General features: G+C 36.6%; 4 protein-coding genes and 1 long non-coding RNA gene across 8 annotated transcripts; 2 read left to right on the forward strand and 3 right to left on the reverse strand.

The window, feature by feature from the left end:
• Positions 1-438: 438 nt before the first annotated feature.
• On the reverse strand, positions 439-3,889 carry LOC127242824 (uncharacterized). The gene is made up of 3 exons (XR_007836895.1): positions 1,583-3,889; positions 801-887; positions 439-725 (listed from the first exon to the last, which is right to left on the reverse strand). It is a non-coding gene; the product is annotated as an uncharacterized LOC127242824 (long non-coding RNA).
• A 498-nt stretch (positions 3,890-4,387) lies between these two features.
• Positions 4,388-6,587, reverse strand: LOC127243055 (heat stress transcription factor A-7a-like). Its single transcript, XM_051262905.1, has 3 exons — positions 6,364-6,587; positions 5,836-6,255; positions 4,388-5,360 (listed from the first exon to the last, which is right to left on the reverse strand). Exons 2-3 carry the CDS (start codon positions 6,190-6,192, stop codon positions 4,572-4,574), a joined length of 1,146 nt encoding a protein of 381 aa, XP_051118862.1. The 5' UTR covers positions 6,193-6,255; positions 6,364-6,587; the 3' UTR covers positions 4,388-4,571.
• Positions 6,588-11,592: 5,005 nt separating this feature from the next.
• On the forward strand, positions 11,593-15,695 carry LOC127242932 (ETO1-like protein 1). Its single transcript, XM_051262684.1, has 5 exons — positions 11,593-12,347; positions 12,708-14,423; positions 14,489-14,780; positions 14,849-15,158; positions 15,251-15,695. The coding sequence occupies exons 1-5, from the start codon at positions 12,202-12,204 to the stop codon at positions 15,469-15,471; spliced, it is 2,685 nt and encodes an 894-aa protein (XP_051118641.1). The 5' UTR covers positions 11,593-12,201; the 3' UTR covers positions 15,472-15,695.
• Positions 15,696-15,847: 152 nt separating this feature from the next.
• On the forward strand, positions 15,848-17,543 carry LOC127242937 (probable protein phosphatase 2C 51). Its single transcript, XM_051262693.1, has 6 exons — positions 15,848-15,979; positions 16,218-16,582; positions 16,701-16,887; positions 16,969-17,071; positions 17,155-17,290; positions 17,380-17,543. Exons 2-6 carry the CDS (start codon positions 16,312-16,314, stop codon positions 17,409-17,411), a joined length of 729 nt encoding a protein of 242 aa, XP_051118650.1. The 5' UTR covers positions 15,848-15,979; positions 16,218-16,311; the 3' UTR covers positions 17,412-17,543.
• A 448-nt stretch (positions 17,544-17,991) lies between these two features.
• On the reverse strand, positions 17,992-20,696 carry LOC127242935 (protein TIFY 4B-like). 4 transcript variants are annotated; one of them, XR_007836904.1, is made up of 9 exons: positions 20,361-20,696; positions 20,113-20,285; positions 19,893-20,020; positions 19,718-19,808; positions 19,464-19,626; positions 19,220-19,285; positions 18,694-18,768; positions 18,415-18,598; positions 17,992-18,163 (listed from the first exon to the last, which is right to left on the reverse strand). XR_007836904.1 is itself a non-coding variant. In XM_051262688.1 (9 exons), exons 1-8 carry the CDS (start codon positions 20,476-20,478, stop codon positions 18,460-18,462), a joined length of 933 nt encoding a protein of 310 aa, XP_051118645.1. In that variant the 5' UTR covers positions 20,479-20,690; the 3' UTR covers positions 17,992-18,163; positions 18,415-18,459. The 4 variants fall into 4 exon arrangements, 2 of the variants coding, with proteins under 2 accessions (XP_051118645.1, XP_051118646.1); XR_007836905.1 differs by having other exon boundaries at positions 18,415-18,592; positions 20,361-20,694; XM_051262688.1 differs by having other exon boundaries at positions 18,415-18,592; positions 18,694-18,754; positions 20,361-20,690.
• Between the last annotated feature and the right edge of the window lie 4 nt (positions 20,697-20,700).

Here is a 20,700-nt window from a genome sequence, read left to right on the forward strand (position 1 = left end):
CGTTAAATAAGGATCGCCGAGGGGATTAAACGCAGGGTTTATGAAACAACGAGGGAGTTTGACGCAATTTTAAAAGTACGAAGAATTTGAAGCAATTTCATGAAACCACATGTGAATTTTGTACAATTTAGTCTAAAATCAATGTCTCGTATTTAATACTTCCTCCATCCCATAACAAACTATCCATTTTTCCATTTTGGTCTGTTCCATAACAAAGTATCCATTTTCTTTTTTTAGTAACTGTACTATCTACCTAACATTACAAATATCCTTACAATATACAATATATTACACAAATATTATTACTTTTATATCACACAATACTAATAAGATTATTTTAGTTACTTTTACTTTATTCCTACTATATATCAATATAATATTAATATACCTTAAATTAAGTATATAAAAAAAATTATATATAATATTAATATCCCTTAAACTATGCATAAAAAAGCAAATGATACTTATATAAAAGAAACGGAGGGAGTATTTTATTCCCAAAAGAAACAAAGCTATTCTAAGGTTGATGAAAGACAGTTGAGTTGAGTGGAGTAGAGGTACCTCTAAAAAAGAATGAAGACAAACATGCAGCAGCTGTCTGGTCTGGTCTGGGACTGAATCTTGTCTCTTTCTCTCTCTCTCTGTCTCTTGTGTAGTGTAGCACAGAACAGATAGATGTCCCATGTTTGACCTGCTTGCTTGATTTTGATTTCTGATTATATATTCTGCACCACATCACGCCACACCCTGCATATCAAATCTCATATGTATATATATATATATATATATTTCATGCATACCAATGACCGATGAGCATTGTCCATTGAAGCATGCATCTTCTCTCTCTGTGTGTGTTTTGGCAGTTTCCATTGAAGAGTATCTTCTCTCTGTTCAAGGAGGATAACTACTTTATCTTTCTTTTATTTGTAAAGCTGCCTGCTACTAATGTAATGCTCCTATTCCTATATCCATCCCTATCTAATTTTTGCTCTTACCTATGCTATGCATCAACCAAATACTCTATATTTTTGCATTATTCAACACATTGCAATTAATCAAATACTCCTTATGTCCACTCAAAACATTTTTATCATATTTATTGTCCAAACATAATATTAATTTAAAAGATATATGTATCAAACACTTTCCCAAAGTTTTTCTAGTCCAACTTTTGACTATTTTAAAAAATACTCTCCAAGCACTTCAAAACACAAACAAACAAACATCAAGTATCTAACCATTGCTCAACACATGGCAGCTACCAATTAGATGCATAAACATATGAGAAACTATATATAAAATATGCATATTGTGCTTGCATTTCCATTTGATAACAAGACAATAATTTATTGATAAAGGTAAAAAGCAGAAACTATAATAAATTTAAAATAAAAAAATATATATATTTGGATTGACAAAATATTTAAAAGTACTGATAACTAAGTATTGTTAATCATGGTTAGAGTGGTTGTGAAGTGGACCTAGCTTTGCACAAGTGACACTTGTCTCATGTCCAAACAAAATTCATCCCTATTTCTTTATTCATCAACCCTAATCCAACCAAAAAGTTAGTTAATCACACCTTTGCCCAAAAGATTCTCTTGGCACTTGGATTGTTCTTTGCCAACAAGATTTTAAAGTGTGATGCATATATCCTGTCATGATATATAATTGATGGCATTACTATATATTGATATGTAAAATAATCCTCAGATCAGATATACCCTATTCACACACCCCCACCAAATCACCCATGTAATATGAAAATAACAATTTATTGTTTGGCTTTTTGGGAGTTTGCCTAGGCCTTACTGAGTATATTGACTCTAAACTTCAACGCATACATTTATCTAATAAACTTCACAAGAGAAGAAAAAAAGAATCATGCCTAGAATGAACTATGTGTGCTACTTTGTGTCCTCAAAAGAGGAAGAAGTGAGGCTGCAACAAGATGATCTATTTTGAATCAATTCTTGAAAATCAAACTCTGAAAAAAAATAATATAAAAAATCCCAAAATAGATCATCCTGGCACCTTCACTTATTCCCCATTGAGGATTACTTATGATGTAGTAGAGACGAAGCATGCACGAAGACATTAAGGAATCATACTTGACCAACTCTACAATACAAAAAAAGTTAAGGGTAGTGTTGAGAGGAGACATCAATAATGAATGAATTAATGAAGGGTTTGATTATCCCATCTCTGCTACATCAGTGAATGAAAGAAACATATGAAAGGAAATACACTACTGCTAAAAGCCAAATTTTTAACAGCTAAGTAGGTAATAATTAATTGATGCTAACAGCTAGGCCTGTCTCTCTATATGTTTAGAGTGCTCAGTGCTTCACCTACTACTAAACATCACAGAGAAATAGACAAGACAAGGTAAGACTGGATTTTTAAGTTATAAACAAAAATTGCAATTACAGTTCTTGTGTGGAGAAGAAATTTGATTAAGGGACTTTGTTAATTATTGGGTTTAAGCTTTATTGTGCTGTTACTTGCTAGTTACCTTTCTTTCTTTCCTCTCATTTGAGAATCAAGATTTTGTTGTTCATGGTGTAGACTAATTTGATGAAACTCTGTCAGATAATTATTTAATTGACTATACATATGACTCAATCAATCTGATAAGGTTCAACAAGTCTATTTATTGCCTTCATCCTTCCACACACTATATTTCTGTTCCTGATGAAAAAACCATCAATGGACAGACAAGAAATGACTTGATGAAGTGATGCTCCCCAAGTCATAGTACAAACTAAGCAACAAATAGCAGAATAAAAAAAACCAGAAATTATCAAAAAACACTGAGCAAGTTTGTGGAAAGAGTGGTCATTGTCAATCAATCTCTGAGCCCTTTTCAAATCTGTTAAAGAAGCACATTGGGAACATGAGTATGTATTTATGTATGCCTACACAGAATGACCAACTACTACACATGATCAAAAATAAATAAATAAATAAAACTACACATATCACAAATCATTAAAATGAAAAACACGAAGGACTACTCTACAAAAGCTACATTGCAGTGAGTAGGAAGATAGAGTGGTCCTCCATCCCACATTTGGCGAAGCACTGATAGATTCTCTCTATGCACGATGAGAAACAACAGATAGAATTAAAATGGAGCAGAAGACGACAGAAATCAGTCAACAAGAAACGAAATCACTCAATTCATACAGTAATAGATGATAATGGATTCTCATTCATATACACAAATACAACTTCTATACATACAAACACATCTATACGCATCAATCAACAAGAAATTACTCAATTCAAATTGTAGGAGATGATGATTGCTTCGATACTACATGTATATATCTACATATACATACAAACACATCAACACGGATGACCAAAAATCAGTCAACAGCCAATAAAATTGCTCAATTCATACAGTAAGAGATGATATTGCTCCTATACATATACATATATATATATACAAACACATCTACACGCACATAAATAAATCCACAAAACACATCTATAGCATTTACGCTTCTTCCTGCTGTTGCAGACTGCAGTCCCCTCCCGATTTACCGTATCGCCATTAACCACTAGCTCAATCTCCCCCAACTGTAAATCCACGCAAATCAGGGTGTTAGGGTTCGGAAGTTTGGGCATAAAGCACTGAGATGTTTCAATTATCAATTACAAAATTATTCTTAGTTGGGCCGGGCCCACCTTCAAATGTTCACTAAACTTTATTGAGCTAACATATCGGGCCTATCTCATAGGCCCATTTAAGCTCGGCCCAACTTCAATTTTAATTAATTGAACATGTCTGACGAGACACGTGACACGTGGCCAGCAAAAATTTTCATAAAAGGACAGGTCTTTTACGAAAGACAGTACAATCTATTAAAAATTGAATTAAATGGCAATTGTACAGTTTTTTTTTTTTTTTTTTTAAGCACTTAAATTAATATTACTCGGTATTTTATGAATAATTAATAAATAATTAAGAATATATTAGTAAAAATAATTATTCTATAATATAAATAATTATAAATTAAGATTAAAATAATTAATTAGTTTAATTAAAATTTCAAAAAAAAATTAAAAAATTAAAAATAAAATTAAAATGTGTAATATTTTTAATAAAATGACCGAATATGTAAGACAAAAACAGCAACGTGGACATAGTATAAGAATTAAAATAAAATAAATTATCTAATGCTAAAATGTCAACAGCCACGCAGCTCAAAGATTCCCACTTGCTAAAAAATTTCACTGTCACCCAACCAATCAGATTCGTACAGCACACATATTTTTTTAACATATAAATAAACAATTAACAAGTAAGGACACCTTTGTCCTACACAGCAAAATGGATCGAGCAAAAAACAAATCTTTCATAAAATAAAATAAAAAATAAAAATAAAAATCTCAAGAGTTAGTTTTCGAGAAGAAAGAAATGAACAAATAAATCCCAATAGAAGAAACCTAAGACAAATATGATGACCAAAGTGGCAAGAAAATCTCTTGCAGGTGTCTAAAAAAGGCAAGATTTTGTCATTAAGACACATCTACAAATCTGAAATTATTGCTATTTTTACTTACTTAGGACTTGATCCCAAATACCCAAACCTATCAGCCAAAACATCAACGTTTTCTTCCTCACTATGATCATCATTTTCTTGATTTCGAACATCCTTACCATGTAATCCTTCGTTAAGCAATTCTTGCCAAAATCCCTCATCAAGTTCCTTGTCATAACTCCCCAATTGCTCGATTTCTTCGTCATCGTCGTCGGCGCTGTCGATTTGGCGGCGGCCGCGCCCGAAACCCTGCATTTCCAATGCGAGGGCTTCGAGCTCGGAGACTTGGAAAGATCCCCTGTATTCGAGGGGCTCGATTTTGATCGACGAGTTTTCGGGAATTCGGCTCGATTGTCCGGACTCGATCGGTCGGGGCCGTTTTTTGGTGGCGGCGTCGTCGATGATGCCCTTGCGCTTCTCCTTTTGTTGTACTAATTGATGGATGAAGTCGGGATTCTTCATCGCTCTTGCGAGAAAGTTCATCATTTGTTGTTGTCTGCGCTCGGTGCCCTGAATCCGGAGCTCCATTCTTCGGAGGTAGTCCCGGGTGTGCTGCTGCTGTTGCCGGAGCTTGACGAGCTCCATCATTAGGACATGTTTGTCGCGCTGGAGGCGATCGATTTCCGCATCAAGGCCGAAGCGGCCAAGCTCGACGCAGGGGGCGGTGGCGGAGGAGGAGGAGGGAGCCGGAATTGGCGGGGGGTGGGGGGCCTTGCGGCGGCGGATGTTGCGGAGGAGATGCTTGTGGCCGCGGAGGAATGCCTCGTTGGCGAATTCCCATTGGTCGGGATCGATCTTTCTAAAGCCCTGCAAATTGGGAAAAACTCGAGATGTTTGAGTAGGAGATTCGTGGGTTGTAATAAAATGCTACCTCTATATTGATCAAAGGGCTTCAGGAATTCATCAATCATCATCTTTGTAGAAGAACTTCTTGAAGATTCTTGATTTTGACAGACCTTTAGGAAGGGAACAAGAACAACAGAGTATGTAAAAAAAGGGACTAAATTTATCATTCATTCATTCGATCACTAGTACCATGTAATAACATTTATAGTTCGATTATGTCCTCAATTCAGACTAGGTTAAGACAAGAATCCATCAATGGCTGTCGGAATTGAGATTTAGGGGAAAATGACTAACGCTAATCTCTAATCTCTAATCTCAAATCTCAATCAATCATTCAAATTCTTCAAAATTCGAATCGATCTGAGGATGTCTGGACAGAGGAATTGAATTTTTAGGTTAAGAGAAATTGAAGATGGATAGATTTGGGGATACTTACGTAAGTATTGAGCTGTCGGACGAAGCTGGAGAAGTTGTTGTGCTTGAAGTATCTGGGAAGAACAGTGGTGGAGAAGGCGTGGGGATCCCAAACGACGAAGCTCTGACCACCTCGGCTCCACGAAACGACGCCGTCTGTACCGACATCGTCGACCATATCGAACGTCTTCGTCAGAAACGGCGGAGGACCGGCGTCGTGCAGCCCTTCCATCGGCCGCGGCGCCAATTGCTCCGCCGCACTCGATTCCCGCCACCAAAAACTCCCCGACGATGACGGAGCTCCGCCGCCGCCGCCGCCGTCGGCGGCGGCGGCACCGCCAGGATACTCCTCCTTAACCGGAAACCTCGTGGAATCCATAATCAACCATCAACCAATCAACCGCCGTCGCCGTCGCCGTCGCCGTCGCCGCCGCCGTCGCCTCTGCAATTAACAACAGATTCAGAACCCTAATCAGACACCGGCGGTTCGAATTCGGACAAAGGAAAAGAGGAAATGTGCATGAAATCAAGAGGTGAACTAGGGCAAAACCGAAAGAAATTAATCGAAGAACGAATTGAACTCCACCCCCCTTTTTGTAATGATAATCTTAAAATCGACGAAACAGAAATTCGATTCCTCCAGGGTTTCTCCTTTGGGAAAGAATTATTGTTTGGCGTCGACAAATTAGTTGCTGAATATGGTCGAAAGAGAGACACGCAGAAGAAAGTAGCAGACAGGTGTGAGTGAAGAAGAGAAACTGAACGACAAAGGGGAAGCTAGCTAAATAAGAACAACTCATTATTAATATTTTATTTTATTTATTTATTAAATTTGAATTTAAAAATGAAAATAATATCAAAAAATAATAGTCATGTGCTGGTGGATATTTAGCCTGGAATGTTCTAGACTCTTTGGTGGCACCTTCTATTAATTTTTTATACACTAAAAATTTCTCTGAGGAAGGTTCTGGACGAAAGGGTAGAAGGGGAAGAAGGGATCTTTTGGTGGGAGCCGCGTGGTCCCCACGCGCCGGGGAAATGGTGGCTTAGGTTCGTGTCGGGAGATTTCCAGCGCTCTGATTGGTCGATTTTGGCCCCCATGTCATTATTGGGCAACAGCAATCATTACATCAACATAAATATTTTTGCTCTATATAACTAATTTCTTTACATGGAAAATAATGCTCCGTATCTATGTAAGAAAAATAAATAAATAAATACATAAATAAATAAATAAAAATTGTAACATGTTCACGTGTTTTTTTGGGGAGGTGGCGGGGTTTAATTTATATCTTGATTTGTTTGGTTTTGTATTTGAGGTTGAATATTTTATTTGAATTCGGATTTATATGAGTTTGTTCTTTTATTATTTAAATTAAAATTAACACTATTTATTTAATATTGTTTACAATGAAAATATTATATTATTTTTATAAAAAAAATTAAAATATTGTTTAAACAGAAATTAAAATTAATATTTCATTTCAAATTAATTTCAAATCATAACTAAATAAATACTTCATATGTCCATAAATTAATGTCTTGCTTTCCTATTTTGGATGTCCAATAACTATTGTTTTTTTTTTAATTATGAAATTTACATTTTTACTCTTCATTCATTTATTACTTTTAATCTCTACCATATAATTAAAGGCAAGTTAACAAAAAGACAATCACCTAAAAACTCTTGCAAATATACTTTAAGACAATAAAAATTGGACGAGTAATATTTTATACTATAATTTAACAAAAATAAAAAATACTATTTTATTCTAATAATTATATTAGTTCTTCTTTGGTTTTGTTTACTAAACCTATGTAAAATTTTTGCCTAGGCAAAAGTTTATTACTCTCTTTGTTTCACTTCTCATGTCCATATTTTTATTTTCATCCGTCCCACTTATTTTGTCACTTTTCTTTTTTGGAAAATAATTATACATTTTAATTTTATTTTTAAAAAATTTAATTTTTAATTTTTTAAATTTTAATTATACTAATCAATTATCTTTATCTTAATTTATAATTATTATTATTATACGATAATTATTTTCACTAATATATTTAAAATTATTTATTAATTATACCCTTCATAAATTCTCGTGTCTAGTCAAATTATCCGGGACGGAGGAAGTATAATTTTATTTTAATAAATAATAATGTGATACCTCCGAAATCCATAAAGATAAGTTAGGGATGATATGATACATCAGTGTTAAAAAAAATATATAAAATTTAAATAAATTAAATAATTACTCGTATCAACAATGTGTAATTAAACCGTGTTTCATGTAAATTACTTTTAGAATAAATGATTTCATGGGAAGTTTCTCGAAATGAGTAAAAACAAAATTGTGCTGAAATAAAAATATAAAATAAAATAAAATCGAAAGTAAACATGTCTTTATTTATTTGCTTACGATTTGTTTGTTTTTGTTTTTTTGGTCCAAATAATAATGTGGTATAAAGACATGGGTCGAATCTAAAATATTTAATTAATTAATGAATATTGAAGGACAAATTCCATTTTATATATAGATACGGGTGTATAAACAAATAAGTACAAATCATACGTGGACGAAATGTATTAAAGATATTTGTCTTGAAATTCTGCACAAATTTTGTGGACCATTCTGCCCTCCAATTTTTATAATTAAAAAACTACGTGCAACTTGCTACGTTTCTTCCAGAACTTTCCACTGTCTTGTCTGTCATCTGCAACTTGCACATTGATTTTTATATATTCATTTATTATTATTATTATTATTATTTAAAATTTTAACTTATAATAAAATAATTTAAATTTTCACACTTAATTTTATTACAAGTTTTTAAAGTGGAAGTGGGTTCATGATATTACTTGGACAGGCCTAATTTGGCCCAATTATATTAATAAGCCCATTGGGCTGATTACTTGGGCCGGGCTTCTCTGACAAGTGCTGATATAGCCCATTCGTAATATATATATATACCTTAAAGAATATTTATTTTTCTTAAACATTAAAATTATTATATTATGAAAATTAAATCGGAGCTTAATAATAATAATAATATACTTCAATAGATATATATACTCAAAAAAAAATAAAATTGGTGAAAAAAAAAAGAAGCAAAGTTATATTTAGATAAAGGTTTATGAATTTCAAAACTTAAAAGCAGTCAATATTATGTGATGTTTTATTTTTAAAAAAAATATTTGATTTAATTTTTCAAATACTATTGATAAATAGTCACAAAACTTCAAAAAATATTTTTATATGTAAAAACCGAGCCCAAAAGTCAAAACTCAATAACATACTTGAAATAATAAGGATGTTGTTTTGGGGAGTTTTGATTTTTATTCATTGAAAAAAATAATAATAATAGCAAATCAAATATATATTATTTTTATAATATTACACAAATAATAATAATAATAATAATAATAATAATAATAATAATTTTATATTTAAAATATCAAATTAATATTTATTTATATTATATTAAATAACTATTTAAAATTCAAATTCAAATTTTAAAACCCTAAAAAAAAAAAAACACATAATTTAGTACTCCGGTGCTCCATAGTTCTTGCTATAAGATAAAGTGTAAATACTTTGGGTTTGTTTCTTTTGTCTATGGTGACCATTCCGATTTTCAGTTCAGATTTTGCCAAATCTGAACTGATTCGAAAATTCAAAATTTTTGAAAAAATCAATCCGAATCGAACTGAAATAATCAAAATTCGAACTAAAAAATTTGAACCAAACCGAAAAATCCGAAATTCTAAATATTTTAAATTTGTAAATTTCTTTTATATTTTATTATTATTTTATAATATTAAATTTATATAATATATAAAAGTAAATATATTAAAATATAATTAATAATTTTGAGTTTTTTTTATATTAAATATAATATTTTCTAAAAAAATATTAAATATATATAATAAAAAACATATATTAAAATATTATATTTCAGATTTCGGATTGGTTCGGATTTTAAGTATACCGATCCGGTCCGATCCGAAAATTCGAAATTTGTCAAAAATTCAATCCGAACCAATTCGAAAATTCGAAAAATCTGAACCAAATTTTAAATTTCGGTTTGGTTTGGATCGAATTTTCGAATTTCGGATATTTTGCTCACCTATACTTTTGTCCAAAACCTCATGTTATTACTATTTGGATTCTGAAATTTTAAAAAAAATTATATATTTTTTTTATCTCACAGAACATTTCATCATACATTATTTTAATATCAATTTTAAAACCAAAATTTTTCCAAAACTCATAAAAATAACCGTACCCTTTGTTATTTTGTCTATCCAAACACAAAATGTATATTTCAATTTTTTAATAAATGTGATCATATCACCGATTGCATATATCATTACCTTTACACTTATTTACATTCATATTATTACATTATTTTACATAAAAATAATAAATAAAGGCATAAAGCCATTTACATAATTAAATACAATAAACTACTATTTAAATTGTAGGGAAAAAAATAATTATCATCTTAATGTAACTAAAATTTATCAATTTTGATCGTAATATAAAAAACTCATCAATATTAACCTTGAATTAATTTTGTTCAATTATAAACAATTTCAATCAATTTTGGTCATACCGTTAACAAATTAACAGAAATTACTGACGTGGACACAACGGATTTGAAGTGGCAGCTGACCTGAAAACTACACGGTTATAATATTTAACTGTACAATTATACACTATCATGTTTAATTCTACACTTAAATTTTATTTTTTTGTTATATTTTTTAAAAAATGGAATTTATAATAGTGTGAACAAAATTAATTAAACTTATTTATAATGGAACAAAATTGATTCAAACAGCTTATAGTGTAACCAAAATTGATTTTTTTTTGTTTAATTCAACGTGTCAACTATTTTTATTAATTTTTTTAACAGTGTGATAGAAATTGATTAAAATTATTTATAATAAAATTAAAATTGATGAATTTTTTTATATGAAGCTGAAGCAAAATTAATTTTTTCCCCTTAATTTTAATATTTATATAAAAAAATAAATACATACCTTATAACGAGTAAGGGGTATCTATTTTTATGTGATATAATAAGAACTAATTTCATGTAATTGATATATATATATATATATTTAGGAATGATGGGTGTGTTTCTTTTAACAAAAAATGTCGATACGATTCCTCCAAAATTATTTATATATCATACATATGTATTATTTTTTAAAATTTATACACAATTTTTCATATTTTACATAAAAAAAAAAAAAAATACTCATTCAATTTTATCTCACAAAATAAATACACCAACAAGTTATAACAAGCCATCTTTTACGGGACCACATAACATATCTTAGTGTTTAGGAGTATTTAAAAAGAGCCAAAATTTATTCAACTATATAATTATTATTTAAAAAAAAAAAGAAAAAAAAAAAAAAAAAACCAAAATATATCCAATAACCGAAATTATTAATTGAAAGATCCAAATTAGCCAATGCAGAGATTCGGAAGACAGATTTTGTGAGCCATTATTATTATGTGACACGGAAAATTTTCTAAATGTGAAGGGACCCAATCCAAATAATTCGCAACGACGTCGTATAAGGCATCTTTCGAAACGACGTCGTCCCACCCACTCATCAGTCATCTCCATTATTCATGGATTTTGATTGATATAATTAATTAATTAATTAATAAATCCTTCCCCTAATTTTCGTACTGTAAAAATACAGCAGTGTCTCGCTGCAGCCTTTCTGTCTTCCAACGGATATTTAAACAATAAATCGAAAATTTTAAACCCAAAAAACAAGATTAATCGAGAGACAGAAAAAAAAAAAAAGGAAAAAAGGAAACTTTTCTTTTTTCCAAAATCGAAAGAAAAGCAGAGGAATTTGAGTTTATGGATTTGAGTTCCATTCCACTTCCAAATCCATCGGTTTGATCCACACGGCGCTCGCGCGTCTCCCGATTCTCGGTTTCCGATTTCTGGTCTGTGAATTCGAGCCGAAGGGGCAAGTGGATTTGGTGTTGATTTTGGTTTAGTTACTTCCCCATTTGGTGTGTTTGTTGGTTGGATGTTTCTGTTATCGTTATTAATTTTTTCTTTCTTAGATTTGTTAGACGTCTGTGGTTTTGGTTAAATCTCTTCCCCCCTCTCTCTCTCTCTGTAGAGATCTTATGCAATTTGTAGCAGTTGTTTCTCAGATTTCTATTTATTGGTGCAAATCGAGGGTTTCGGTTTCGAATCTAATAGGAATGAATCCCTAATTTTGATGCTGAGGAATTCAATTGAAAAAAAAAAAATTGTATAGCTAGGTTAGGGTTAGGGTTCTTACATTTTTGTTCATCGCAAAGTTGCTATTGTTGATAGCTCGGAATTTCCTCTTCTGTTCGCTTCGATGAGGACACTTTTTCAGTCGGATCCTTGTAAAGAGCCACAGCTGAATGCATTCAATCCGCAGTCATGGCTGCAAGTTGAGAGGGGGAAGCTTACGAAGCCATGGCCGTTGCCGACGCAGTCGTCGTCTTCTTCGTCGTCGTCAATGTATGCTCCTTATGATCGACTGTTTACAGTCCTGTCTGTTGATTTGATGCTAGTTTTGCAGTGATGATCTGAATTTTTGTCTAATATGCTTCTTATGATCGAAAGTTTGCTGTTCTGATTACTGATTTGATGTTAGTTTTGGTAGTGATGATCTAAATTTTTTGCCTAATATGTTCCTTATGATCGAAAGTTTGCTCTTCTGAATGTTGATTTGAATTTTGATATTAGTTTTGTAGTGATGATCTGAACTTTTTGTCCAATATATACCTTGTGATCAAATTTTTGCTGCTCTAATTCTTGATTTGATGTTAGTTTTGTTGTAGTGATGATCTGAATTTTTTTTTTTTCCGAATTGTGTAGAGAATCTCTCATCAAGGTTCCCGAGCCTCGAATTCATCCGTTCTATAAGCCTGTTGATTACGTCGAAGTTTTGGGGCAAATTCACGAGGAGCTCGAGTCATGCCCTGCGACCGCGAGGTCGAGTCTTTACTTGTTGCAGTATCAGGTGTTCAAGGGGCTCGGCGAGACGAAATTGATGCGGCGGAGCCTCCGTTTCGCGTGGATGAAGGCGAGCAATGTGTACGAGAAACTTGTTTTCGGGACGTGGTTGAAATACGAGAAGCAAGGCGGGGAGATCATCTCCGATTTGCTGTCGTCCTGTGGTAAATGTGCTAAGGAGTTCGGGCCTATAGACGTCGCCGCCGAGTTTCATATGGAAGAAACTCCGAGCTCATCTTTTTTGAGTGTGCTGACGAACGACTCTCTTTTTCAGCATACTGTTTCGTTCGAAATCGGAGACGAGAAAATATTGTGCGACCGGAAAAGGATGGCCAGGCTTTCTGCGCCGTTCCATGCCATGCTTAACGGCTCTTTCACCGAATCCGTCAGCGACAATATCGAATTTTCGAAGAACGATATTTCCCCTTCGGGAATGAGGGCCGTCAGCGACTTCAGCGTCACGGGAAGCTTGAGTAAAGCGTCGCCGACTCTCTTGTTGGAGATTTTGGTTTTTGCCAACCGATTTTGCTGCGAGAGGTTGAAGAACGCTTGCGACAAGGAACTTGCTTTGTTGGTCGCTACCGTACAAGATGCTGTCGAGCTCATGGATTTTGCGCTCGAGATGGATTGTCCGATTCTGGCTGTTTCTTGTCTGCAAGTTTTTCTTCGTGCGCTACCCGATTCGCTAAACGACAAGAAGGTTGTCGAACTTTTGGGCAATTTGGATAGTAAGCAGAGGGCATTAATGGTCGGGCCTTCCGGGTATTCTCTATACTCCTTTTTGGTCGAGGTCTCCATGGACTCCGATCCTTCCTCCGACAGAACAGTTATGTTCTTGAAGCAGTTGGTCGATTGTGTCGATAACAGCCAACAAAAGATCGTTGCTTTCCATCAGTTGGGATGCATTAGGTTGTTAAGGAAAGAATACGACGAATCAGCGAAGATGTTCGAGGTTGCTTTCAACGAAGGGCATATTTATTCGGTCGTCGGCCTATCCCGAGTGAGTTTCGTCAAGGGGAATAAAGACGAGTCGTACGACAAGATCGACCGTGTAATATCCTCTCATACTCCGCTCGGATGGATGTATCAAGAGAGGTCATTGTACTGCGACGGCGACAATAAATGGGCGGATCTTGAGAAAGCGACGGAGCTGGACCCGACGTTGACGTACCCCTACATGTATCGAGCTGCGTCGTTGATGAGAAAGCAGGATGTTCAATCGGCCCTTGCGGAAATCAACCACGTTCTTGGATTTAAGCTGGCGTTGGAGTGCTTGGAGCTCCGCTTTTGCTTCTATCTCGCTCTCCAAGACTTCCAATCCGCTATTTGTGATGTTCAGGCGATTCTAACGCTTTCCCCCGATTACAGAATGTTCGATGGGCGAGTCGCGGCTTCCAATCTCCGCACCCTTGTACGGGAACATGTCGAGAATTGGACAACGGCTGACTGTTGGCTGCAGCTTTACGATCGATGGTCCTCGGTTGATGATATCGGATCGCTCTCCGTTATTTATCAGATGCTCGAGTCCGATGCGCCTAAAGGAGTTCTGTACTTCCGACAGTCGTTACTTCTCCTCAGGTAAGCCTTACGATATTATCTTTGGATGCTCGCTATAATTGTAATGCCGTTCGATCTGCAAACAGGCTCGGTTGCCCTGAAGCGGCCATGAGGAGTTCGAAGCTAGCTCGGCAGCACGCGTCGACTGAGCCCGAAAGATTAGTTTACGAGGGATGGATCTTGTACGATACCGGCCATTGCGAAGAAGGGCTACAAAAAGCCGAGGAGTCTATCAATATCCAGAGATCCTTTGAAGCTTTTTTCTTGAAAGCCTATGCTTTAGCTGATTCGAGTCAAGATCCATCTTGTTCGTCAACTGTTGTGTCCCTTCTCGAAGAAGCTCTCAAATGTCCTTCCGACCGGCTCCGCAAAGGCCAGGTACATTTCTCTGAAATTCTATATGACGGGCTTTTTGTCGATGATCTTAATATTTCCATTCTTGCTAGGCTCTTAACAATCTTGGAAGCGTGTACGTTGACTGTGGTAAGCTTGATGCTGCGGCTGACTGCTACATAAACGCCCTCAAAATCAGGCACACCCGTGCCCACCAGGGGCTGGCTCGCGTACACTTCCTCAAGAACGATAAAAATGCAGCGTATGCAGAGATGACGAAACTGATCGAGAAGGCAAGAAACAATGCTTCTGCTTACGAAAAGCGATCTGAGTACTGTGATCGCGAACTTACTAAAGCTGATCTCGAAATGGTGACTCGCCTGGATCCTCTCAGAGTCTATCCGTATCGATACCGAGCAGCAGGTTCGTGTTCGTCATCTCTGCTCCTTCGAAAGGATCGCTACACGTTTCCTGATATCTAATCGATTTTAGCATTCGACACTTTTTATGCGCAGTTCTGATGGATAACCACAAGGAGAAAGAAGCGATCGCCGAGCTGTCGAGGGCGATTGCGTTCAAGGCAGACCTTCATCTTCTTCACCTCAGAGCTGCTTTCCATGAGCACATTGGCGATGTCATGGGAGCTCTGCGGGATTGCCGCGCTGCCCTCTCGGTCGACCCGAATCACCAGGAGATGTTGGAGCTTCATAGCCGTGTCAACAGCCACGAACCTTGAAGAAAGATGGAGAGTAGTAGTAAATTATGGTGAATGAATTTATACAAGGAAAAAAAATGAAAGCAAGGAAATAGCTTTGATAGATGTTCATCTCCATGTTTTTCACCGATCTTTGTATCATCATAACCCCTCCCTCACTTTTTACTCTCTCCATTTTTACCTGATTTTTTGTATCGTAGAATTCCTCCTGTTCAATATAATGTGGTGTTTTTCCTGAATTTCAATTTCAGAACTTCTATTGGATAAGTGTCGATCGATCGACATGTACAATTCATGTATCGAGATTTGCTTGTTAAATTAGATCCACGAGCAGAATTGTAGGTCGATAAGGTTGTTAAATTTGGAGGGAGAAGGATTTTCCATCGTTATTTTATGAATTTGAACACGCGAAGGGAAGCAAGCAATCTTACCATTGAAGATCTTTCGAAGAATTTTTGTCGAATCAGGAGATTGATCTGATCTATTCTGTTTACCTGCGAAAGAATCGATCAGCATCGGAGCTCTCGAGGTTCGAATCTGATTAATACTTTTTGTTTTTTACCTCGATCACGAGCACACATGCACTCCTGTCGCGATGATCGTTTACGCAATCTCGTTTTCGTGAAGATTTCAAGATGCTCGATGCTCGTTTCCATAATTGCACGTCTAATTTCTGATTCTGACTTAGCATACATTCGCAGTTCTGATTCTGCGATTTCTCGAAGCAATTCAACGTAAATTTCTGCTGATGTTGTGTTGCCCGCTAGGTGTTCGATGAATTGTCTGCTCCAGGATTATGGCGTCTGCTTCACAACTTTCCTGTCTTAATCTTCCAGGAGCTTAGAACAATTTATAAACTGAATGATGAAAGGTCTGGCAATTGTAGTATTCATCGGAGCTTTATGTACCATACCTTCTGCTGTTCATGGAGTTTCAGTGGCCTGTATGATGGCATATGAAGAAGGTGGAGCTCGTGCTGTTTTCACCTCACTGGAGTGTCCTCATTCGATTTTCGACGCCAATTCCTTAAAAAACTCGACGCGCAACTGCCAGTTCGCAACGCATAAAGGCCGTAGAGAGTATCAAGAAGATCGCATTGCCTGCAATCTGGAGTTGAAATTGCCACTTTGTGGTAATCGATCATTTTGAATTTGATAGATCTACTGATGATATCTTCGTGTTTAATCTGTTCTCTTTGGAGCCTTACTGGAAATCAAATTTTCTTAGGCTCCTTTGGTTCTTGATTGCAGTTGAAGATGGGACAAGGGAGATTACTGTTGGCATTGCCGCAATATTTGATGGCCATGGAGGCGACGAAGCCAGCGAGCTAGCATCGACAAAGCTTCTTGATTATTATTTCATACATGCTGTGCTGACAGCATACAAACACGTGCTTATGAGCGCGAAAACGAATCATGTTTTGCGTACAGTCGAAAGGTTTGGAGCTGATATTCGTTTTCGATCTAAAATCCAAGCTTCTTGTATTTGAATGCTGATTGTATCTTAACATGACTGCAGTTCTCAGATCACGGCACCTACAATCGATCGCGATTCGCTTCATAAGATATTAGAAAAAGCATTGTTGAGGACAATCAATGACATAGATACTGAGTTTTCAAATGTTCGTTTATCTGCTCACCATTCTATTATGTAATGACACGGATTGCCGGCCCTGTTCAAGTCCATTGCTCGTTTCCATCTCAGGAAGCTCTGGAAAACGGTTGCATCACCGGGTCTACTGGCACTGTTCTTCTTTTTACCGATACTCAGTTTCTTGTTGCCAATGTTGGTGATTCAAAGGCACTTCTCTGCTCTCAGAATGTTCTCGATCGCCCTGAAGGTTCAAATTTCTCTGTTGTATACAATGCAAACGGTTAACAGCCTCGGGCGATATCTTTCCTGAACCTGCACTGCTTATTGTGTAGGCAGTTCTTCGACACAACTTCATGCCGAGGAGCTGACAAGAGATCATCATCCCGATAGAGAGGATGAGAAGGCCAGAATCGAAGCAGCGGGTGGCTTTGTTAGCGATTGGGACGTGCCTCGAACCAACGGTGTCTTGGCCGTCTCCAGAGCTATAGGCGACGTTTACCTGAAAAGGTAGATGAGTTTATTTTTCCGGCAACCCTTCCGGAAACTGTCTTACTCTGTTCAGCACAATTTCCAGGTACGGTGTAACAGCCGACCCCGAAATCACGGGCTGGAGACCTTTCGCCTCAGGAAGTAACTATTTGGTGATAGCATCCGACGGTATATTCGAAACATTGTCTTCCCAAGAAGTGTGCCAGATTATATCTGAGCATGTTTCATCGCCGTCATCGTTGGCTGACCGGATTGTTTGGCGAGCATTTATCACAGGCAGCACTGATAATCTCTCAGCTATTGTAATTTCTGATCTTCACAGCGGAGGTTAGATGAGGTAAGTATTCAAAGCTTTGCTTCAAAATAATTGATAGACTGATTGTCATTACTCTACTTTTGGGATGAGCATAAGGTCTTGAAATTATCGAACATTAGGAAAGAACACTAACAACAAATGTCTGTGATCGAAACGTCAGATTGATTACTGGTCATCAAATGAAACCATAGTTATGCAGAAAAACAAACATGTACATGACTTAGGGGAATCAATTAGTAGCCTACTCAAAGTTATCCGGATGAAAAATTGCATTCTTCAGCACTTTAATCATCCACCGCTTGTCCACCAAAAGACCTGAAAATCAGCAGATACATAATTATTTCTTGTTTATCTTCTGATGTTCTTATAAGAACGTTTTTCTATAGGTAGAAGCTAAAAATAGAAGAACATATGCCGAACAATGTCCTATCCACACTACACAAGTTGACTATACAAGAACAATGTAGGCTGAACTTTTTCTAATAGAATATAGAATGAGATAACCAAGTTGTAAACAGAATCCTTTGAGGTTAGTTAAGAACAATCTTTGAGAATGAAAATCTTACCTTGGTTACACAAACGAGTAGAAAAGCAGAGTCTTGACTGAATCATCATTGTCCGGCAGGGGTAGAAGATGGTCTGATTTGGGGCGGGGTTAAAGTGTTTCTACTCGGCATCTGATAGTTAAAGTACATATCCATGCTTGCACACGATGCGGCTTCTGCCTTTCTCTTGCTCTTAAACCTTCACCTAACATAGACGTAAGGAACCAGACAAGAACTACAAGCCCTTGGCAGTTATCCTATCTTTTTAACTCGAACGTAAAGTAGTAGTTCATGATATACCTGTTATTTTTCTTCTCGAGATACCTCTGTAACGATGCTTTTCGGGCTGATGGCCCTTCCCCTGCATGGAATAGGCTGATATGTCTGTGAATATAATTTTTTGTGTAGTATACATTGTTTACAGATACCCCTAAATTGTTTGCAGACTACATTTAGACGATCACACCAATATCAAGCAAGTCATGCCCGCAGATACCGTAAAGTTTGGAAGTTCTTTAACATATAAGCCTACTAAGCTTTTGTCTGTTAAACCACATAAAGATCAAAGCAAAATATATCCTTTATTGCAAAAGTGGCAAACATTATGAACCTGGCAATTAGATATAAACTTCTTCGACTTCCACAGAATACATTAAGTTTGCTGCAATATAGCTTATATGCTAACAATTTTTATTTTTGTGTCTGCGCAGAGCGAGGACTTCCCGAGAGATCATTCATGATCAAGTGCATTAAACTGCTATGGATTGTGCTAAGAGATTAACTATACAATTATTAGCTTTATACGTGTTAATGGAAAGATCCTAACCAGTATTCTCTTCATGAAGAATATAACCTTCTTCTCCGGGTGCTACAGAGTTGTTGCTCATTTTCACTGTAGAAACAAATAGATAACAAAACCATCCGAGTCGTTATCACCAACACAATCAAAATGGATGATTGTTCCGAGGAACATCAACAAATATGCCACTGAGTATTTCTTCTTCTTGTATTTCCCTTTCAGATGTACATTACAGTTACAGGTATATCTAGAGATCACAGGCTGGATTCACCTGTTTGGAGATTCAGCGAGGCAAGAGCAACAGAATCTTGATGGGGCTTGGTGCAGACAACCTTTGAAGTGCAAGGTAAATGCTGAACTGTTTTCGAACTTTCGACCAGTTGTCCTTCTGGAAGCTCTAATGGACTTGCAGCTATATGTAGCAATGCTTGCGCCTGAAAAACATGTGTTGAGAAGAAAGTCATCAAGTGGGTAAGTAAGAGGTAAGAATTCTTGATAGGTTAACTACATCAAAAGTTTCAATACCTTGTTTGCTGGCACATCATCATACACATTTATTTTACCACAGTAAAATATTGTCATCTGTCCTGCCATTGAGTTTGCTGAATCTGTAGGTCTAGAAGAAGGAAAAAAATGGCAGTCTTTAGAAGTGCAGCCTTCAAGGAGGCGGCTATGGAGTCATGTTAACGAACTACTTAACCTAATTTGAGCAGATTCAATGCCGGCAGCAGTGAGACGACCAGAGAAACCGCCTGTGCAATCAGGTCCTTGCGGATCTTCGTCTATGCACAGAGAATCTTCCGCATCTTGGCTTGTTCCTTTAGGATCCTACACGTGTTTTTGAAGTAGATTAATCAACTTGTTTTGGATGTGTTTCGTTTGATAGCATCGCAGAATTGGTTGGGTAAAGAAGTACGCACACTGATGAGGTGAGCAGAACTGCTGCCGCCGCTTTGGTTGTCATCAGAGCGGCGCGTGATACGGCGCCTCCGGCGGGAACCAGCGTCGGAATCCGGCGTCGTTTCGAGGAGCGCCTTCAACATTATCACTTGCTGAATCGCCTGGGACTTGTTCCAGGAAGGTCTCCTCATTCCTGCACCGATTCCGCGATTTTTCGTTTTAATTGTGTACTACTTGAAAGTTCTTTCTCTCGGCGTACCGTGCGTACCTTTCTCCTTGAGGTAACGGCGGCAGTCCTCGCGAGTGACCTGAGCAATGTCATCCTCAGTCAGCTCGTTAAGCGGTTTCTCTAGAGTCGACTTACCGGCGCTCTCTTCCGGCGGCATAGCTTGGGGTTCTGGAACCTCAGTAGAAGCAGGACACCAGATCGCAGGCTAGGGCTAAAAAATTAGGGATTTTCGGGGGTGACGTACAGGTAATAGGAAGTGGTACGCTCAGCGGCGGTGCAGCGGCAGAAATGGCCGCGGCGTCTCAGCCTTGTCATGGAGGAAAAATCCTCTCCACCTTTTTTGTTGTATGATAATTGAGTGGGTGGGGGTGTGTGTTGG

The sequence above is a fragment of the Andrographis paniculata genome, unplaced genomic scaffold, assembly GCF_009805555.1.
Source record: "Andrographis paniculata isolate CXL003 unplaced genomic scaffold, ASM980555v1 Contig89END, whole genome shotgun sequence".
NCBI lineage: Eukaryota > Viridiplantae > Streptophyta > Magnoliopsida > Lamiales > Acanthaceae > Andrographis > Andrographis paniculata.